The following is a 22,792-nucleotide window of genomic DNA, read 5'->3' as shown; positions in this document are numbered from 1 at the left end:
GGAGCCATCACAGGGGGAGGAACATGATCCACCAGGGTGGGCACAGGGGTGGGCATGCAGTATTCTAGTATCATCTTGGTCTCTTCCAGGGTGGGGTAGGGCTCCTCACCCCCTCCTGGGCTAGACAACGAGAAGACAGGCTCTCTGTCCAAAATGTTAGTTTCCCCCACACTGATGTACAGTACGTAAAGGAGATACTCCAAGAGAACTGATTTGACTGATTGTCCTCCATACTTTGTTCATCAGTGTGGGTGCGATTGTGCCATTTCTATATTTTATTACATTATAGACTGCATGTTTGAAGAACCGAGGATTGCTTACAATTTAAACAAAGTACTGTATCGGTGTAATCAGGGCCGATTCTAGGATGTTTGGGGCCCTGGGCTGAGGGGAATGTGTGAGGCCCCTGTAAATTGCAGAGACATGACCATTCAGGGCTGTTTGCATCTGAATAGATGCCCCTGCTCCTGAAGCTGCAGTCCCCCCCTCTCAGTCACCTTCAAGCACCTCTTAACAGCTCATCAAGGGCTGGAGGTGTGAGTTATGCCATCCCGCTGTGCCTCTCCAATGCTGCTGGGTATCTGAGCGTTGGTACAGCATCAGAGTCAAGAAGGGAGGTGGGTGGAAGCTGTGCCCGGTTAAAATTACGGACAAATGGCGTCCGTTAAAGAATCCTTCACGGACAACGGACAGACGGCGGAAATTACGGACTGTCCGTGAAATTTACGGACGGTTGGTCACCCTACCTCTGACTCCGCCCACTGACTCAATCCGCTGGTTATTCCCGCCCCCTGATCCTCCGCCCAGAGTTCCCCTACTTTCTTTCCCCCACTTCGACCACTGTTTTCAAAGCACCACACAGCTCACTCTGATTGCCTAGGTGCAATAGCATCAGATTCATACATATAGGTCAATTGGGATGGCAGGAGATTAGGCAAATTTGCAAGTCGGCAGGCAGTGTAGCACTACTGTGTGGCCATTTTGCCGTGGCCCACCTATCGCCCCATTCTATGAAAAGTTTAAGGAATTATATTGCCTTTTCCTATCTGTGCAGCTTGATTGTCTGCATTCAGCATCATGATATTTTGCATTAGTAGTGGAACCTTACAAAGTGAAATAAAATGAAACTTCCAGTAATTGCTGTGTCCAGGCTGGTGCTTGTGAGTGTTTTTAAGTGTTGCCTAAGCCTGCAACTATTCGCCTGAGTGCTTAGTTGGACTCACTGGTACTTTTTATAGAGTTTGCACATACACGGATTGCACACATTTACCACCTTCTTTTTAACGGGATAGTCTTTTTGGAGCAGTTTTGTCGATGCAGCCATTCACAATGATGCTTGTGAATCAAGAATCAAGGGTTTTACAGCATGCAAAGTTAGCAAAGACTTCCCACATACTTGTGACCCGGTTGTATAATTTTACCATGGATAATCCCATAAATATAAGTAACAGCTTAACCACAAAATTCAGAATGAGGGCCTTAACCAAGATCCTTGAGAAAGCAATATGTTTTTATTTCATTTTGTTGTATGTTGCTTACTCCTATAATAAACTTTGTGTTTTGCCTGCACCACGGTACTGTATTCTGATGATGCTTTTATGGCCTTGGTTTCATACACCCGCACACACACATAAACACTGATTCCATCTTTGAATATTTGTTGTGCCACACATGCCCAAAGCCTGACATTTTTTATAGTCATGAGTAAAAAACAATAGTACTAGGTATACTTACCCTTGCTTTATACATACGTGTGCATCCATAGGATCCAAATGCCACGGCTGTTATTCTGGATATTATTGAGATATACAAAGCCGTCAAAGTCAACATGCTCACGGATGTTAACCAAAGTTCTTGGACTCCTGATAGAAATAATAACACAAGTATTAAATGCAAACTCAGTGATATGCAAAACAATACATGTATATACTAGAAAAAATGTCTCCTTAGGCATGATTAAAATATTACTATTTGCTAATGAAAATGACTTGTAAATAGAAGCATACACATTTAATACGAAAGGATATTTTGTGGTATCTCTGGTGCCGTGTTTCCTTCGGCTCTTTTCAACTTCCAAAATATTGAGACTACTACCATGTGTTAGTGATTCAAAAAAGTTTTTCGTATATGCTGCTATGAGAAAAGATTAGTTAACATTATTACATTTGCAGCAGTCTTCTACCCTACTGCATCCCTAGCATACTGAACACATTTCCGAATATTTGATAGCATCTTGTCACAACTCCATGTCATTAATAACATTTATGAAAAGTTTGAGCCAATCCTTTTTTAATAAGGTTTTTTTTTCTCATGTAGCCTTCAATATTTTTTAGTTTGCCTCCTCCATTAAATAAGGTTAGCGGCCATCAAAAATAACAGTCTTCACAAACGAACTCTGGAGTCATTATCAAGTACATTTTTAAATACCAACGTATTTATAATAAGTAATTGAGTTTTCATCACACATCCTAAGAAAGTAATACAGTCTTCACTTTGGCTTTAAAAATGCAAAAAAAACTTCAAGTAAAATCCAATCCTAATATCAGAATATGTGTATCAATTTGTATTATTCATTGTCAAATCTCCCTATATTCGTAATAGCATTATTTTAACTAAAGTCCTCCTCGGAAGCTTCATTTGAGTACAAATACAAAGCGTATGTACCGCATCTGCCTGGCAAAACCAGTTGGCATGTAATATTTACTTTTTTTTTTTAAATCTTCCCTTTTTCTTTATTTTTTAGTTAACATTTGTTTATTCGTTTTTTACAAAACCAGGGCCGTAGCCACTGGGGGAATTTTGATACATTAATCTTTGGCCCCCTTAAATGAGTATGGCAGGTGGCACAGTTTTTAACGAAAACTCGCTTTATCGAAATAAACTGCATTCACATTTCAATGCATAGAGTCTAATCGGAAAAACATGCTGGAGTTCAGAAGGTGAATGAGCAATAAAATGTGTTTTTTAACTTGTTACATTTTATGCTGTTACTTATTCTTTAATGTGGAGGTGTTATCTACTTTGCTTTCTCGGACTGCAAAGTGAGAGAATTGTGTAAAGTGAACTATGTGACAATCTCATTCGGGTACAGGCAGGGCCACTGGAGTTATCTGGCAGGGACAATCCAATGTATCGACAAGGTTGACTAAATTATGCGGCAAGAACACACACTTTATGTGGCATAATGTGGCACATGTTGTTAGCATTACTTCAATATTTTGACATTGTTACACATTAGCACTGTCTGGTCAAAAGTTTCACTTCATTAGTACCACTTCCAAATACAGCTTCAAGTAACGGAAAGGTGACCAGTCAACCTTTGTAAAGGACCTCCCACTGACAGCATGGCATGACATGCTGCAGCATTTTTAGTAACTTTTCATCCACTGGAGCTAGAATTTCTTTTTTTTGTTAAAACCTGCAGATTGTGCAGAAGATGGGTTATGTGGCCAATGCAGAAAATCAATAATTATGAGGAAAACACCATTGCCACAGAACCACATAATTCCATAACACCAGTGGCCCTATGTGTAAAGTGGCCGAACTTTACGGCCTTGCACCAACCACACGACCACACAATGAACAATGCTTACACTTAGTTAGTGGTGTGGGTCGGAAGTCCCGAGCGACCTCCGCCTGTTTATTTAAGCTCTCTGGCCACGCCTGGCCAGAGAGTGCTACAATGTGTGTATGCCCTTCCGGGCTAAAGGTTCTGGACTTCGGGGACAACTAGACTGTTACATCCCATCCCAAGTTGGTGTTCAAAATTATTAATAACTGATTAACATGAAAAATCTGCCAGTCTCGGTCTGGGATTTGGTCTCAAATTGTATCTGTGCTGTGCGTCTTGTTGATTTGTTATTGGGCTGACTGCCCCTGGAGTCTCAGTGTTGTTACATTGGTCAGCAATCGCGGCTGGAGCAGGAGCTCGGTACTCTCTGGCCGTAGTGACAGCTGAGCATGGCGATGAACCTCCACTTGGGATTTCTTCGTTGGTCAGCGGTTTGGAATACGAGGGCTCAGTATCGTCCGGTTGAACTCTTTTGAACCAAGATATGTTGTGGGTGTTGGCCTCCCCTCCTTTCTTGGCTGTGAGGGCAGTCCCGTTGAACTTTAGAACTGTCCACAGTCCTGGTTCATACATTGTGCAGAATTTCCCTCCACTGCGACGGTGCCATACTAGGACGGTGCAACCTGGGGCTATGACTCTGGGCCTTGCTCTTCTTCGGTTGCTAGCTTTGTCATTGGTCACTGTTCGTCGAGCTTGCGTGGCGACCAGATTGTATGGTTCAGGCACCCAGTTATCTGCCACTGGGATAGTGTCCCTCTGGGGGCCAGCCAGCATTAGCGCCCACGACGACCGCTGGGTAGTGCAGTGTGGTGTACTGTGATATTCTCTTAGAAGCTGTTGAAGTGCTACTTCCGGATTGGACTGTTCTGCTACTGCTATCCTCAGGATCTTATTTAATGTCCGCATGAAGCGTTCTGCTTCGCCATTAGCTTGCGGCCATTGAAGGGTGATGCGGTGGTGTTTGACTTCCAACTGTGTGAGTAGCTCCTTGAATTCTCCTCCTTGGAACGGTGATCCGTTGTCAGTTTTGACGACTTGTGGCAGTCTGAAAAGGGCAAATGTCCTCTCTAATACTGGCTGCAGATGATTGAAGGTTGTGGATGGTATGATTTTGACAATAGGGTACTTAGTGTAACTGTCGACCAGGATGGTGGTCACCCTTCCGTCAGGAAAACTCCCAAAGTCTAAGTTCACCCACAACCACGGAGAGGGTGCAGGCTCTTCAGTGTTCATCGGCACCAGCGCTTCTGGGCTGCTGGTGAGTTGGCAGGCAGGCACGACAGTTCCTGACAACGGTGTCTACGGCCGCTTCTAGGCCCGGGAACCACACCTTCTCTCTCATCCGTGACTTCATCCTCACTTTCCCTTGATGGCCTTCATGCGCTAGAACTGTCGCTTGTTCCTGGAGACCTACTGGGATAACAATCGGTGACCCTCTTAGCACCAATACCCTATCGGTCGTGCTTAGTTCATCATGGACTTTCCAGATTTTCCCCAGCCGGGTCCGGTCCAGTTCGTTCCATCCGTTGATGTTTTGGAGGAAGCCTTCCCACGACCCTCTGTGTAGGACTTCTAGGACTTTCTGAAGTACTGCGTCGTCTGTCTCTGCTTTTATTTCTTCCATGGTGAGGGCTTCCGGACAGGCCCATTGCGATAGCATGTGTACATACTCTTTGTTACGTTGTTCCTGTTCAGTGTCTCCTGGTAGTAGGTCCGGTAGATGCCGTGACAGGAAATCGGCCTGGTTTTTAGCTACGGGTCTGTATTCTAGCTCCATCTGGTAATGCTGCAGTTGTATCGCCATCTTTCGATTCCGGGAGGTGGGTGCGGAGCAGTGCCTCTAAATAACGGGAGCAGTGGTTGGTGGTCGGTCACGACCTTGAAGGGATGCCCGCTGACATAGAGGTGAAAATGGTTACAAGCCCATTTAATAGTTAGCGCTTCTTGTTCGATTTGCAAGTAATGGGCTTCCGTTGGTGTGAGTGCCTTACTCGCGAATGCTAGTGGTGCCCACTTCCCTGGCTCTGTCTCTGGGGCGAGGAGTGCTCCCAACCCTACCAGGTGGCGTCCACTATTACCTCCATACGTTGGATGATGTCGAAGTAGGCCATAGTGGTTTTTCTCAACAGGGTCGACTTTACCCTTTGGAATGCTTCCTCTTCTTCTCGTTTCCAATTCCAGATGGCATCTTTCTTGGTTAGGGCTCTTAGAGGTTCGGCAACCGTGGTGAGATTTGGTATAAACCGTCCACAGTAAGTGGACATTCCCATGAAGCTCCGAACGTCCGATGCTGTGGTGTGTTGAATAGCTTGTGATTTTCTTAAATCTACCTGCACTCCATCTTGACTGAACACGTAGCCAAAGAACTCAATGGACTTTTGGAAAAACTGACATTTGTCCCGGTGAAGGATTACTCCATGATCGACTAGGCGTTGGAGAGTGGCCCGGAGGTGATGATGATGGTCCTCTAGAGTTGCCAAATGTATGAGTATATCGTCACTGACGTTGAGGACTCCCTGAAGTCCCAACAGCACCTCTCTGACTGCATTTTGGAATATCTCAGCTGCTGAGGAGATCCCGAAGTACAACCTTTTGTAGCGGCGTAGCCCCAGATGGGTTGAAAATGTTGTAAAGTATCTGTTTTTTTCTGCCAACTTCAGCTGGTGGTAACCAGCACTGAGATCCAGCTTAGAAAACAACAGTGAGCTGTTGAGATCAGCCAGGATGTCATCGAACATTGGTGTTAGGTGTCTTTCCCTTTTTTATTGCTTGATTTGGCATGTGCATGCCGATACAGAGTCTTATCTTCCCTGGCTGCTTCGGTTTTTCAGCTTTGACCATAGATGACACCCACAGTGTCCGTTCCGTGACCTTTTCTATTACTCCTTGCTGCTCAAGGCTATGCAGCTCTTGCTCCACAAGCGTCTGGAGATAAAATGGTGTGCTACGATGTCGCAGGGCAACAGGTTGTAGGAACAACTCGAGGATGTCGTCGGTCCGTAGTGTCTAGACTGCGTTGGCGAATGTCACCAGCCCAAGATCTTCGGCCATGTGGCTTCCTACTAGGATGTCTGCCTCTCGGTCTCTTACGTGGAAAGTGTAACTTCATGATTGTCAGATTTGACTTGTACTGTCATCTTCCCTTTTAGAGGTAGCGGTTTCTGGCTACCATACGTTAGGATTTTCACGTGTGAAGGGGTTAGAGCTGGCTTTGGTTTCAACTGTTTATACTGCTGGCACCCTATTACGTTCACAGACACCCCAGTGTCGATCAGGGCTGTGACTGGCATTCCCGCAATCTCGATGGTGCCCGTAGGTTGAGGTCTCCATCTTTGTTTGAGGTCAATGGCAACGATATCAGATAAACTCTGCATCGTCTTCTGTAGAGGAGTCTTCCAAATACTGCCTCTGATTCATTGGTGTCTTTGTTGTTTTTAGGCCGTCTGCCTCTTCGAGCGTTAGGTGTCATACCGCTTTAGATGGTGGTCATCCTCAGCGAGCCCCTCGGCTTTGGGCGCCTCCTATGCAGACGCTCGCGTAGTGATTGGGGATTCCGCACTTGGAGCATGTCTGACCCTGTGCAGGGCATTCCTCTGGTGGGTGTTCCTCATTCCTGCGGTAGCCACAGCATGGACCTTGCGGGTTTTTGGTTGGCCATCGCCCCCAGGCACCTCTGGAAGGGGTCCATACTGCATCCACTCTTTGCTGCTGGCTTCTCTGCCTGATGGGCGAGTGCGGCGTCCATCACTGTCGCCCTGGCATCGGATAGTTTATGCAACCGTGCTAAGATGAGAATATCTTCCATTGTGATCCATGGCTGATCCATATGAGGGTCCGAAGATGTTTGTTGCAGCAACCTAGAATAGCTTGGGCTCATACCTCTTTGTTCTGATCATCGTCCGTGCAAATACTGGCTAGCTCTCGGAGTTGAGTTTGGAAGGCGTCCATCCATTCAGCCTCCCTCTGACGAGATTGACGTAGTTTGAAACGCTGTTAGTCCAGGTTGAGTTGCGGGGCGAAGTGGGCATTTAGCGCCCTAACTGCTGCATCGTACTCTGTGAGGGCGCCAGTGTTGGGGAGGTGAGCGAACAGCTTATATATTTCTTCTCCTCCGAAATGTAGTAGCGACCTCTTGATCTCACCGTCTGTCTCTTGAGTAGCAGTGAAGCAGTTGTTGAGCCTGCCAATCCAGACTGTCCACCTGGGAGATGCTGTGGCGGGATCGATTTGCTCGCTGAACGGGGGCAGCGTGGTTATTTGCGAATGCTGGGACGTAGGCTGTGCCACGTGTTGTGCGAGTGGCACATTTTGCTAGGCCGCTGGCGCAGCTGCCAATGGGACTGACATGGGTGTATCTTGGTGGCAGCAGCGACTTCATCTCCTAATCAGGGACTGCCTTTTCCCTCACCAAAATGTGACTGGAGTGTACCAATCCTCTCTTGTTGGGGCGTTAGTGTGGTCTGCCCCCGCTAGGAATGCTGGGTAGGTCGTTTGGTCTGCACTCACACCGGGCAGGCATTGTCAGGCACAGCAGCTGCACAGAGGGGTACCTGCAGTGCTAGGCTGGAGCAAGATGATAAGCATACACAGCGCTTATTTGGAGCGCAGTTACCCTCCTGGGCCAGCAGGGGACTCAGCATTGTAGGAAATCAGCGTCACGTGGGGCTCAGTGCCAGGATGCAGGCGGCAGACAGGGCATGCAGCGTCCTCTGAGGCGCGCGGGAAATGCGGTCTCCGATCTTCGCCACTTTCTTGTGTGGGGAAGCTTCGGGACCCAGCAAGGGCGCGCAGGCTAGAAGCGCGACCTGGAGGCGCTCCAACGATGCTCTGCAACAGGCACCAGACTTCGGGGCAGATTATGATGGAGGATTTTCCGCATCCTCCGGGCCGGCGGAAGCCACCGCCGGCCCGGAGGATGCAGAAAATCCTCTGCGGAGCCTCAAAAGACCCACCGCCATATTAGGATGGCGATGGGTCTTGAAATCTGTCCGCAGCTTTTCCGCCGCGGTCGCCTTCCGACCGCGGCGGAAAAGCTTTAACATGGCTGGCGGTGTCTATCAGACACCGCCAGCCATATTAGCATGGCGTAAGATGTATGCTTTTCCGCTGTGGCTTTTCTGCCGTGGAAAAGCATACGGACCTTCACTTCGGGGGCCCGTTGCGGGCCCCCTGGGTGAAGGGGGGGTGGGGGATGCACATGGGGGGTACCTATGGTACCCCCTGCATATGCGTGAACAAAGCAGCAGGCACCGCGCGGTGCCTGCCGCTTTGTGCATGCAAATGCACAACTTTCATTTTTAACATTGCGGCGGGTGCTGCTTCAAGCAGCACCCGCCGCAATGTTAAAAATACAGGATGTGACCGCCAGGGTGGCGATGACATCCTAATTTGCACGGAGGGACCGCCGCTGCCCCTGTGGATGGTCCCTCCTACTCTATGGTGGCGGACGGACTCAGGTCCGTCCGCCATCATAATCGGCCCCTTCGTGCGGAGGTAGGAAACCACGGCTCATGGACACATACGACCACCCTCGTCACCAGTGTAAAGTGGCCCCACTTTACGACCTTGCGCCAACCACGCAACCACACAATGAACAATGCTTACACTTAGTTAGTGGTGTGGGCCAGAAGTCCTGAGCGACTTCTGCCCGTTTATTTATGCTCACTGGCCTCGCCTGGCCAGAGAGTGCTGCACTGTTAGCGTGCCCTTCCGGGCTAAGGGTTCTGGATTTCGGGGACAACTAGACCGTTACACTATGTGCAGAGTGTGAAAAGAAAGACTTTAGATATTAATTTTCTTACAATACACAACAAATATAAAACCTGTAAAAACTGTTCAAATATTTTAACATGTATTAGCAGTTATGAAGGTGAGGCCATGACTGCCGTCAAGATGGCCGTTGTCTTTTGAGCCTCCAGCTGTAGTGGTCCTTAAATCTGCTGAATCATCTCCATCATCGCCTACTGCTTGAAATTATGCCTCGCTCCTGCCTTTGAGTGCTGGGAATCTTGTGGGGGCTGAATTTGGGTGATATCCGTGCTCACCCACTGCTGCTTTGCTGTGGGTGGCCTGCGTAGTCCGGCACTGCCTCGGAGGCCTTGCAGCGGCAGAGGCCGCGGGCGAGCCTGAGGCCAAGATTACTGGATTTAGCTGGTACTGCGCAGTGCTTCCGGCCCACTGTGTGGTCGGGGTGATTGCTTGGCCAGCCTGGGCCTTTTTGGAGAATGCTGGGCCTTGGGCTGGCCTAGGCCTGGAGACACGGGAGCCAGAGGTGAGGGCACCTGCCTGGAGTGATGCCTGCCCTCATAGGCCTGGGTGGCCAGGACTGCTTTGGCGGCTGGCCCCCCCTGCTGTGATAATCGGCTGACTCCTGGATGGCCCCCATTGCTGCTGCTGATTGCTGGGGCGGTGCCTTATTCTTCACTGTTTGCTGTTGCTGCAGTTGGTGGCTTGGCCTGGTGGCACAGGTGGAGATGGCTGAGGCCCTCTGCCACCTGCTGCAGGAGACGCGCTGTGAACCTGCAGATGCAGTAGGTGATCCTTTGCTCCTGTGAGGTTCTGCCCCCTACTGCTTCTACCTATTTTTCGGGCAGAGACTGTCTGTTTGACACACCTGGTGCTATCTCTGGACGTATCACCTCTCCAGTTCTCCCTCACTGTGCGGACCTGGGACCATAATTGTTTGGTAGTTGTTCCTTGGGCCCCTGATTCTCTATTGGAACTGCATCTGGCCTCCTGAACTTATTGCAGGATGCTTCCCTGGTATGTGGTTGAAATCAAGTAAAAGTGTCTACAAGGGAATTTTAAAATGTAGTAATTTTTAAGTAGTTTTCGAAAATGCAATTATTTTGAGCCCTATTCAGTGGTGTATAACTCAATTTAAAAATTAATTATTTGTTTGTAAGGAAAATCTATTACAAAACACGTGCACAACACAAATGAACAATACTAACCAGGTGTATACTTTACAAATTACAGATTTATGTAAAAAAGAACCATGTTGTTTAAAAGGGTACAACATCCAATTCATATGTAGACAAAAGGGACTGAGATATACATTCTTCGGTATAGCTTATTTGTCTCATGAACACTTTTGCCTTAACCCATTTCAGACATTAAAAACAGGTAAATCATCATTTTTCATACAATGAACAATTCCTGGGTTGACATCCACGAAATAGCTCCGCACCCTTCTAGTGGTTCAAATGCAAGTATTCATCTCAATGTTAATCCTTATACATGGCTTTGTAAAGATGCAATGCTGTACGCTTGTTTTCCCAAAAGGAAGTCAATCAAAGGCTCTTGAAGTTAAAACGTATTCTTTATTCAAATTCTTGTCAATGAAATAGCGGCTGTTTTGTGTATACTAAGTTTGAGAGATAAGGGGATTAGATTATCTTACTCCTTATGGGACATAGGCTATTGTGTCTCAAGCTACCAGCACCTTCTCTTTGTTGTTCAGGGCTTGTATGGGACGTTAGACTAGTGCGGGAATTTTTGCTTTGAATTCCTGGGTTGATGTTAATTGTGAAAACGCATAAATTGTCAGCGTGTCGCTCTTTGCTGCAAAAACATCTTTAAGACCATCTTCACGAAAAATTATTGTTGTTTGGACTGAAGACCCTTCAGATCTTGAAATGTACTTACATGTTCAAGAACATGAAGTAATTCAATGCAGGAATGTAGAATTGATTGTACTCCAATGATCAAATGGAACATGATGGCGTCTGTATTATTTCAAGCGCACACTTCACGACTATAAACGCCTTTTATTTGTAGATCGGCAGCTCTTACATGATTCAAGAGCTGCCGTGGTCCCCCTGGCTGCCGACACTCAACAAGTCTGGGGAGGGGTGGATGTGGTTGAGGTAGACCAGGGGTGTTTCAGCTCTATTATCTTGCAGGCTGGGAATTTCCAACATCAACTGAGGGCACCCCCCCACATACCCTATTTGGACTCAGCCCCACTGTTTACCATCTGGACTCATGGTCAAGGGGCTCTCCAACCCACCATGTTCGGGTCAGACACATTCTGCCTAACTGGTAGGTACAAATGCAACTCAAAAGGTTGATGAGTGGAATTTTAAACATTGTCAAACCTTCCCCCAGTCACAGATCTGGGTTTAATCCCCTATTTTGTTTGCCACGCCATTCCACTTTGGCCCCAGCCATATGAAATTCAGCCTTGACCCTGTTCCCCATGTGAACAGTCCCGCCCAAACGTCCAGGCCAGGTCCTCCCTGGACCGGAAAACAAGCATACTTTGACAAGGTTCGGGTCATCACCCTTCATCAGCCAGGCTAGCTTGAAACCAGTGAAGTAGCGAGCAAGGGACCCACGTCTGGGCATGATGCAAAGGGTCAAGACTGATAAGCATATGGCTCAGTCCAAAATGGGGTAGCATGGAGAACAAAAGAATGATGACTTTAACCCAGATCTCTTGACTGCGGGGGTGAATGTTTGATTTGCTCTGCATTCCATCCATCATCTGTGTGTCTTTATCTGATAGGTACCCCTGCTACTTTGGGTACTGTTTCCTCACAATGACATAGTCACTGCCCCATTGCGCTCTTCCCGTTCGGACACCTATCCTTTGTGAACAATTTGCCACGCAGCCACCATCACCATAGCGCAATACTGCTCCCCCGGCCGTAACTAACACACCACTTACCACATTGGGCCACACGGATTCCAAACAGTGAAGGCTAACCTTTGACCGGGCCAAAGCTACTCGGGGTCATGGTTACAACTCTGATGAGGTCTAAGCAACAGAGCATGACACCGTCACGGCTGCCACCATCGGCCTGCCCAACATTATGGCAGAGATCAAGGCTGGTTTCCCTGCAATGGATGCAGGTTTTGATACACTTGCGGGCCACATAGATAGAATGGGAGAGCGGTTGAATTGTCAGGGGATGAGAATAGACGGTGCGGAGGAGGGGCTATCGAGATTGGAGGACCGCGCAGCCACCATGCAGAAGAGACTGTACAAGATGAAACTCATCCTCAAACAAGTAGCAATCAAGAACAAAGAACTCAAATCTAGGTCCCGAAGGAATAACATTCACATTTCTGGAATTGCAGAAACCATAAACATGGGGTGATCCGATGTATTTGTGAAACAGCTTCTTGTCAATCTTTTTGACTGCTCCAGTTTCTCTTCCACCTTCTCTGTAGTGTGTGCTCATCGCGATCTAGCCCACCAGCCCCCTGAGGGGGCTCTGCCCGCTAGCTCATAGCACATTTCTCAACTACAAAGACAGGGATAGTGCCCTACGCATGGCCTAGGAAAGATGCCTACTCCACTTCCAGGGCGCTAATATCTTGCTCTACCTGGACTTCACCCCGAAGGTGCAAGAAGCCCACAGAAAGTTCAATGATGTCAAGAGCACTCTATGAAAACTATGCCTTCTATATGCAATGCTCTACCTAAACCGTCTTCGTGTAGAACACAGTGGAAGAATCTGTATCTTTGATATGCTGACAGATGTAACTACCTCTTGTAAAAAACTGCAGTTGAAACCTACCTCTCCTAGGCAGACGGCACCAGAACATACCAGTTCAGAAGCCTCTAAGGGGTCGCCTCCGTCCAATCAAAATGTCTGATCCTAGTTGTAAGCTGAGTCCTTCACAACACCTCTACCAAGTTCTCACTCTTATGCACCATCTATTGTATTATTACATTATTTGTACATGCTACTATTGTATAATTGCGGTTGATTACTATCTCCATTACATGACCCTTTTTTTCATATGGGGGCCTCTAATAGACAAGTTGTCACCCCACCCTTGTGGTCAGCACTAATCTTTGCAAAAGAAACAATAGATGAACGGAACGCTGGGATTAATCCATCATTGTTTTGCTCACCGCACCACCCCAGTTTGGACGCAGCCATATGCAAATCAGTCTTGCCCCTGTTCCTTATGGGAACAGTCCAGCACAAACTGCCAAGCCATGTCCTCCCTGGACCGGAAACAAGCTTCCTGGACTGGTTTCAGGGCATTACCCTTCATCAACCAGACTAGCTTGAATCAAGTTGTGTAGTGAGCATGGGACCCAAATCTGGGCATACCCTTCCCGCTTAGTGCAACATATGCAAAAGAAACAATTGTTGGACGTAATGCTGGACAATGCAACCATTCACCCCCAGTCACAAGGATCTGGGTTTAATCCATCATTCTTTTGCTCACCACACCACCCCAGTTTGTAGCCAGCCATATGCAAATCAGTCTTGACCCTGTTTCTTATGGGAACACTACACCCCGAACTGCCAGGCCAGGTCCTCACTGGACAGGAAACAAGAATCCTGGGACCGGTTTCAGGGGATCACCATTCATCAGACAGGCTAGCTTGAATCCAGTGGTGTAGTGTGCAAGGGACCCCACGTCTGGACATACTCTTCCAACTTAGGGCAACACTTGCAAAAGAAACACTTGATGGATGGAATGCTGGACAATGCAACGATTCACCCCCAGTCACAAGGACCTGGGTATAATCCATCATTCTTTTGCTCACCACATCACCCCAGTTTGGACCCAGCCATATTCAAATCAGTCTTGGCCCTGTTCCTTGTGGAAACAATCCAGCCCAAACTGTAGTGTAGTTCCTATTATCCCAATAGGCTCTGCGCATTGGAATAATACCTTCAATAGTATAGGCCTAGACCAGACGTTAACTAGGTCTTCTATTGTCGATATTAGACTTAAAGTTTTGGGTTTGCCAGCTAGCTCAGAGTTTACTAGAAACTTTCGCGAATAGGCAAGGAGGAGTTGAACCTCCCTGGATAGACAAGAAGGGATTTAGTTTCTGACAACCATTGAACATGACAACTTTGCTCTCCCCTAATCAAGAGTGTATCTCTAGAGTCGTGTGAAAACAAAAGACAACTTATTTTACTCAGTCAGTACGTGCATTCTTAGTCTCACCAGATTGTAGAGAAAAGGAAGAGACGGGCGTGTTCAATAAAAGATGTTATTTATTGATCAGTCTCTTTTCTCATACAAGAGAAATGGATCGATATTATCGCAATACTTATGGTTAAGTAAAGTGCATACAATAAAAGCAGAAGTATAAAATAATACTGTAAAAACATTTATATGGTTTCTAAGCCATAAAGTGGTTTAAAATGGATAAAATAGATACATACACATATACATTTGACTAATCGTACTCAACTGGTGTTTCTAACTACGCCTACCCCGGTGTACCTGACCTAAGCCTAATACGTGGGCGGGAATAGAAAGTAGCAGTTTAAGTTAAGTTTGTTTTGCCAAGTGACTGACTCAAGAATTCTCTGCAAGGGGTTCTTCAGTTCTGTACCTGGAATTTAGGATGAATGAGGGATGGTATCTCTCGTCTCTGGTCTCGATATTCCAAGCTGCCTGCGAGGGCTGCTCGGAAGCGCCGGAGCTGGATTTCTCGGCAGGAGAAAGCAGCGTCTCGTTCTCAGCGCGTCAGGAAGGCGGGGCTGCGCCAGCGGGGTCTGCTCTGCTCTGGGCTTCGGCAAGTCTGGCTGCTCCGATCTCGTCACCACCGCGTGTGTTTGCTTAAGGCAATACCGGTAATATTTATACCTGTAAGGTGCCGAGATTGACGTAAGGATGGACATAGATACGTCAATAAGGATGTCATACGACTTGGTCGTTAGCACATTCTTTTGCTGAAGTTCTCGATGAAATCAAAACAATGGCCGCAGGGTTTTTCCCAGGTTGTCATAGGTTTGATTTGTTTTGAGAACTCCGTATGCCTTATCAGGGGCTGGAGGAATATCGCTTGTCTAATTAGATGGCAAGCGTTATGACCTAATCAGATAACACGTTCCTGTGCCGTAGTGTGGCTTAATCAGATAACGGTTTCTGCATCATGGGATGGCTGCTAGTTAACTTGTTAACCAGAACAGGGTCAGGAATAGGGGGATCGATACAGAACCTATAAGAATACATCACACCCACTCCACGCTAACTATGGCCATGTTTACGAATCTAGGCATAGTAAAACATACTGTAGAGTATCGTGTATACCTTACCACCCCAAAATACATATAATGCATTTCGAATAATGTAATATACGGAAATAATATTCACATGTACTATATGCACTCAAGCTGTAGAATAATGCTAAAGTAATCACGCATATGTATACATTATTTCTAAATGGTATATGAGAATTTACACATGAAATGGCTCTTAATACAGAAGAAAAAAGGTTTGAGACCATTTCATCACAGAATAAAAATAATTATGAACATACCAGCGGGCAGCTAATGTCTATAAAGTTTCTAAAAATAGAAAATTTTAGTTCTCTAAGAATAGTTTTTACTTTAAGCAGAAGATAAGTGTCCTGAAAAATCGTAAAAATATTTTGGGGCTGCTGAAAAAATCGCTGTCCGTGAACTGGAGGGAAAATTGTTCATGTAATTTTATCATTAAAGTTGAAGGCCAAATTCAGGGTGTTTGGAACGCCGTGTGCTAGCTTGCTCAAAAGTCTCTATTTCTGCTCTGGTGAGAACATCATATCATTTAGACTGTCGAAAAAGCTGTCAACAGCTTCCTGGGAGAGCTCCACTAACTCGGAAAAAGGTGTAACCATGCATTTGTGCGCATGATTGTCTCCATTGACGTTTTGATTAGTATTGCTGACAGAAGGTCGTACCTGATCGATGCTGCTTTCATCTTGAACTCCACTACCCCTTAATCGTAGTGGTGAAGTTTCCACGAATGCCGTCATCAGGATTGGCAGCCGTTGAGGGCAGCACAAAGCATGAGCCGTTATTGGACTCAACAATGTTTCTGCATCCATTGGCGCATCTGATTGTAGCGTCAGACAGGTGTCCAACACGCATTCTTCTCCGCACAGCAGGCACCTTAATACAGGTAAAACACATCGATGCCACATTGGTCGAAATGAAAGAAACCAAGTCATGTTCAGGTCTCTAAGCCGGGAAAGTCCCAGGATTTTTGATATCCGGTCCCGGTATCCAATGGCTCGGATTGTTTCTTCCCTTGTCGCAGGTGTTTTGTCTGTGACATGGTTTGCCATAACGAAATATTAGGACCAAGAATAGGATTCCTGCAATTAGTCCCAAAATGAGGGGAAGTCCGCCAAAAATCGAATGGACGAAGTCTGGAAAAATACCCAGTATGGCTTTGAATGCTGTTAATGCCATTGAAAATACTGTCTTAAATACTTTTGGGACTCCACTGGTATCGGAAATATTTAAGATTTCATTCAGGATTTCCGCGAAATGTATGGGGGAATTAGTTAATAACAATGAGTGAATCTCTGCAGTCGTCCTTGCGACTAGGAGATCATACGTTTCTTTTGATGACGTGAGTCTGGTCGGCGTCTGAAGAAGCACTGTTTTCATTCTGCATAAAGTATCTATTCGAATAGAAGTAATTTTTAAGTTAGGCCATGCCCTTGCCTCCCTGTCTGGAAAGGAGCTGGGGAACAATGAGTGTCCACAGCACATGACCTTCGCAGTCGTAGTTACGAGATAAGGAGTCCCGGGCATAAGACTACAACATCTGCGATCCACAATTAGAATGTAACTCCCGTTATAGAGTCTTTTAAGGAATGGTTCTATCTCCGTTGCAGGTGTGCCTAGCTGGTGACATGAAAGGTTATTTGAGTTCCCTTCACAGGCTCCATGCAAACTAATTCCATTACACAGAAGTGTACCGCTTAGTGACATCGCACAATTATTGCCACTAAGAAACACTTTCTGTCCTTTATTACTGACACATGCATGTGAATAGGGCAAGTTCCATGTTGTCTTAATGTACCCTTTTCCCAATTTTTCGTACATGCCAGCCTGTATATATTTTTGGCAGTATTGAAACCTGAAGGTTGATATTGGAATATTAATTATCCCATGTATTATCCATTCACTGACAGGTCGTTCTGACATTGTCACTAGTAATCTCTCGAGTTTCTCAATGCTCAGGATTGTATAATCAGCACCCTTTTGTGCCATACTGATTTGTTTATCAGTAAGGTTAAAGATATTGAATAGTGATGTTGTGTTGATTAAACGCCAAGGCACTAGCTGAACGCAGATTTTGTAACGTCCAGCCAAGCTGTACAATAGAACGCAATTGAGACTGACCGTGTTGTAACAACAGTAAGTCTTGCGATATTATGTCGATTGCTGAAGACACAATGCTGTCCAAAGAAAAAATTCTGGAGGACAGAGTCATTAACCCATTGTCCACTACAGAAAGTGATTTTTCCAAATTAATACGGTCAATTTCCCGTATACTTTCTGCTGTCTCAATTTGAGTTACCTTCCAGGCCTCGTTGTAAGCTGCATATACAGAGGCTGCTATGAAGCGTTTTTGACGCTGTTTGCGCGGTCCCATAATGAAATCACGCGAGTCAGCACCATCAGTAAGTAAAGTTAGGTGTTGCTTAATTTCTGTCAGTGTGGAAGTTTGTAGCCATTGAAGGCATAATTTGCCCACACTGTAGGTGGTTATTATCCCTGGGTGTTGTCTTTGGGAGTATCTAGGGTCTGGCCTGGTCAATTTGAACCCCTGTTTTTTGTTCAGGAATCTGTCTTGACAGTTATTAGTATCTGTGGGCCAGATCAACCACTGTTTCCAATCAGGATGTGTTCTGTTTTGGTTTAATATATAGTTTACGTCTACCTCTTCATCTGTAGAGCTATTGCTGTCCATTGTTGGCTTTGGAATAGACGGTTTATTTAAGTCTTTGATTTTGGCTAAGCCAAGACAGGTGGTTTGTTGAACAGTGTCATTTAAAAATATAATTTGTTCTGGGATCATGCAGGCTCTAAACAATGATTCTATACCTTGTACTTGCCATTCTTTTGTACCCCAAACACTTTTAACTTCAACATTTTTGTCCCAATAATCAAAACCAAAAGTGTTCATTTGTTCAAAAAATGAGTCTGAATATATCAATTTCGTGTTTGTTAGCATGGTCTTTGTCCCTGTCTTATTTGACAATTTGAAATAAAATGTTTCAGCATTACTTGTGTTAAACCCTGAAAAGTATGAATATTTGTCGTAAAAGGTTCTTGTGCTTCCTTTTGGAGGGGTTGCACAATGTTCCCATTGATTATAATTTAAAACATTTCTAGGTTGTGCAGATTTATGTAGAAAATGGTTACCATAGTGGTTGTAACAGTACATACTATCATAATTAGTCGAACCCTGCAAATAATCATGTTTGGTAAATTTAGCAGACATCACTAAGTCAGACATCATATTATTTATACTTTCAAAGTCCCAATCATCAGCAAATGAGCTGGTTTTTACAAAGTCACTCAACGAGATCTTAATTTGGTGTGGATATTTCAGGATCTCAACCGGACCATAAATTTCGTAGTCAGTATTGTCCCATGCTACCCCACCCGGTATAGGATTGGCTGTGAAGTTGACTGAAGAAAGTTCTCTTTTCTCGACGTGTGAAGATGTGTGTGGCTTGAGGATCAAGTTGATTTTCTGACTTGCTGTGTCCATTGTAGCATATTTTCCCTCAATGAAGCGTCCCAAAGTTAGTACCATGATGAGCCAAAGTATGAGGATAAATGCACCAAAGCCCACCCAAAATTCAATCCATGGAGAAATCAGATATGTTTCTTTCAGCTGTTTCAAAAGTTCTTTAGCTTTATCTTTAAAGGTTTTTGTTGATGGCTGTGTTTTTGATTCACTTAGGTCTTCAGAGGAATCATCGAAGTTTATGAAGTAGCCGGATGCAGTTCTGTCAATTGTTCCAATTGCTTCAGGATTACTGTTTCTTGCATATTCGTTTGTTACTTCATTGTAGGTTGGTGTGTCTCTACTAAATGTTTTTATTTGGGTTTTCAGAGGTTTAAGTTCCAATGCATTGTTGCATAGTCCTTGTTGTTCTTCTGTAGGCGTTTTGAAAGTGATTATCCTCTTAGTTTGGACCTCTGTATTGGTAGCAAATCTTGGTGTTCTACTACTTATCGGGAGTCCACTTGGCCTACTGTTTGTTATCGGCCACATGATTGTGGTTTTACCAGGTCGATGGATACAACTCGGTTCTCCTTTTTACCAGCAAGCGGCGGTAGTACAACTGATCTTGTCCCGTTAATAGACAAGACAGGAACTGCTTTTCTGTAAGAAGGCCCAAATTCCTTCTTTACCGCGATCTTTTCTCTGACTAGATCCCCGACTTTTGGAATCCAGACAGGTCTTGCTGGGACAGGTGGTGGTTCTTCAGTGGTTGTTGGCTGCTGTTTCAACTTTATGTTGCTCAGGTCTTTTCTTGTTTTGTTTAAGTCCTGCAAAATAGCCAAACGATCTTTGATATCAAAGCTTTTTTCCTTTACCACTGAAGTCTGACTGTCAAGATCTAAGACTAACATCCTAGTTCCAAACAATAATTCGTACGGACTGAATCCCTTCAGAGAATTTCTTGGCAGGTTATTTAGACTACGTTGGACACTTATTAGATGTTTGACCCACCCAGCTACCGAACCTAATACCTTTGCTGTTATAGATTGCTTTATGTCACGGTTTTTTCTTTCTACAATTCCGTTCCCCTCAGGGTGAAATGGACAAGAGTACCGCAATGCAATGCCCATGCTGGTCATGGCCTCCTTATAAGCTCGAGAGCTAAAAGCAGGACCCTGGTCAGAATGCAGCATGCCAATTGCGTATGTGCCGATAAAGACCCGCAAATCTTTTATAACAGTTCTGGCGTCAGCCGAGCGCTGGGGCCACATCCATATGAATCTCGTGCATGAATCCACTGCGACCAGGATATATTTATAGTTACCATCCCTTTGTAAGGGACCACAGTGGTCCAGATAGACACAGGCTAATGGTTTATCTGAGATTAGAAGGGGCGTCTGGGCTGGTCGTCTCACCGTTGATACTTTCATTCTTTGACATATTTCACATTCTAAAACATAGTTCCTTGTTTGTCTTCTCATTTGTGGCCACCAGTATCTCTGTTTTAACAATGATACTGTGGCTGAGACGCCAGCATGTACAGAAGCGAGCCCTTCGTGTGCCGCTATTATTAGTCCTAACCTATGTTCCATGTTTGGAATTGCCCTATCCCCCACTCCAGGGATTCGAGCAAAAGGAACATTGTTTGCATCAGTTATGTATGAGTATTTTACTGGAAAGCCTTTCGGGAGTGTTTCTATCGAATCCTTTTCTGTAGCGCTGACAGCCTGTAATATTTCGCTGTCTATTTTTGTTTTTGACCGTGTGATGGCAGCTACGGAAGCCGTTTGCACAGCTGCCTTCGCGGCCTCATCAGCCAATGAATTCCCTGCAACGTGAACGCCATCACGCTGATGACTCAGTGAGTGTGTCACGTGAGTCTTTGGTAGTTCTTTTTGTAACAGAACTATTTGTTCCCAAAGCAGTTTTTGCTTTATTGTTGCACCTGTGTCATCTTTGTAACCGTTTTGAATCCATTTCTGCAAATCGCTGTTATATGATTTGACGCAGTAATACGAATCGGACACTATAAGTGTCGGGAATTCGCGATCTGCATTATCTAGCGCCATTTTCAATGCTATTATTTCAGTCTGTTGTTCTGAATTAGTTTCTACTGAGTGTGTTTTTGTTAATAGAGGTCTTAGTTTACCTCCGCGCCACACTTCTTTTGTAATCTCACATGTGGGGTTGTATGCTTGTTCTCCCCAAACTGAGGGTTGAGCATGTCCGTCTGTATAGATTACACAAGCGTACTGTCGTAAGGGCAGAATGTCGATTGGCAGAGGGAATGTTCTTTCATATTCTATATTTTTCAATTCTTTTAATTCTGGATCAAAGTAGTATTTTACTTTGTCCGTTGTAATTGAATTCACCCATTGTATCCATTCCGGATTCAATGCAGTTGTTGGTAAATTACACGGTGTTGTTAATGCCTCAAAGGCTGATTCTGCTGTTCTGACTGTGGTGTGTCTACCGTCAGCTTTATCTTTTTCTCTAGCTATTGCGGTTTGAACTGCATGAACAATGTTTTCTTTAATGCTGAATTTCTTTTCAGCTTCTGTGTACAAGTGTGATTTGAATGCAATTGGTACCTTTTCTCCCTCGTTAGAGATCAGGTATGTGAATCCGCATCTTCCTGGGATGACTCGAATCACAAGATTGCGTGTGTTATCACGTGTTTCTAATTTTGTTTTAATTAACATGTCTGTTTGTAAGGATCTCAAAATTTCTGTGTGTGTTTGAGTCCAATTGGTTCTTTTAAAATCTGGTTTTATTAGATCATAAAGGGGTTTGACCCTTTCTGCGTAATTTGCAATGTATGTTCTTCCGAAATTTAGGAAGCCTAGAATTGACTGTAGGTTTTTTAGTGTTCTAGGTGCTTGGAGTACGGCACATTTCTCTAGGAAATTGTCAGCCAGGCTTTTGCCTTCACTTGATAATTCATATCCTAAGAACAGGACTGTTAGATGGGCAATTCTAGATTTTTTAAAGTTGAATTTGTAACCCTCTGCTGCGAACCCAAGTATTATGGTGTTCACTCTCTTCAAGTGAGTATCCAAGTCATCATCTGTTAGGTATATGTCGTCGACATAAGATAATGCTTCGTCATCATATGTTTGTAGTAACTCTGTTACTCTCGCTGAGAATAATCCTGGGCTGTTCTTAAACCCTTGGGGTAACCGACAGAATTGTTTTTGAGCGCCATTTATTGAGAACGCAGACAAATATCTGCTCTCTGGTGCTATATTTTGACAAAAGAATCCATTAGAGATGTCTAATGTTGTTTTGTATTTTTTGCGCACTATGTTATTCATTAGCGCTGCACTATGCGAGTTTTGCACTGCAAAAGTTTTGCAACATGAGTTAAGGTGTCTGTAATCCAAAACTAGACGATATGAATTGTCTGGTTTGGAAACAGGAAACAAAGGGTTGTTCATTTGTGAGGTGCAAGTTTCAATCACCCCTTGGTATTCTAGTTGATCTAGGATTTCTTTTACCTGTTTTTTAGCTTCTTGCTTAATTGGGTACTGTCTTTGTGCAGTAGGTTGTGATTTTAACTGGATTTTGTGAGGAGGAGAGTCCTCATCCCATCCTACGTGATTTTTATATAAAGCAGGAGCTTGAGCTACTGCCCACTTTCTAGCAAGTGTGTATTTTTTATGAATTGGGATATGATTTGAGAAGGCAGGCATAATTATTTCTTCGCCATGAGGGCAGTCCCTGACAAACTCTGGTGGCCAGTCTTTTTCAGCTAGAAGGATGTCATAGCCCTTG

The 22,792-nt window shown here is 44.9% G+C and overlaps 1 protein-coding gene across 3 annotated transcripts in view; it reads right to left on the bottom strand.

Moving 5' to 3' along the window:
- The window catches only part of LOC144761612 (potassium/sodium hyperpolarization-activated cyclic nucleotide-gated channel 2-like), a 2,245,815-nt gene that overhangs the window by 781,541 nt on the left and 1,441,482 nt on the right, over nucleotides 1-22,792 (bottom strand). For all 3 annotated transcript variants that reach the window (XR_013595811.1, XM_078646916.1, XM_078646915.1), the window contains exon 7: nucleotides 1,735-1,862. Coding sequence is in view for 2 of the 3 variants with exons in the window: in XM_078646916.1 (XP_078503042.1) it covers nucleotides 1,735-1,862 (128 nt within the window). In the remaining variant the exon portion in view is untranslated. The remainder of the gene's footprint in view (nucleotides 1-1,734; nucleotides 1,863-22,792) is intronic.

Source organism: Lissotriton helveticus, chromosome 6 (genome assembly GCF_964261635.1).
Source record: "Lissotriton helveticus chromosome 6, aLisHel1.1, whole genome shotgun sequence".
Lineage (NCBI taxonomy): Eukaryota > Metazoa > Chordata > Amphibia > Caudata > Salamandridae > Lissotriton > Lissotriton helveticus.
Note: the sequence above shows the minus strand (reverse complement) of the source record. Positions and strands in the feature narration are given on the sequence as shown.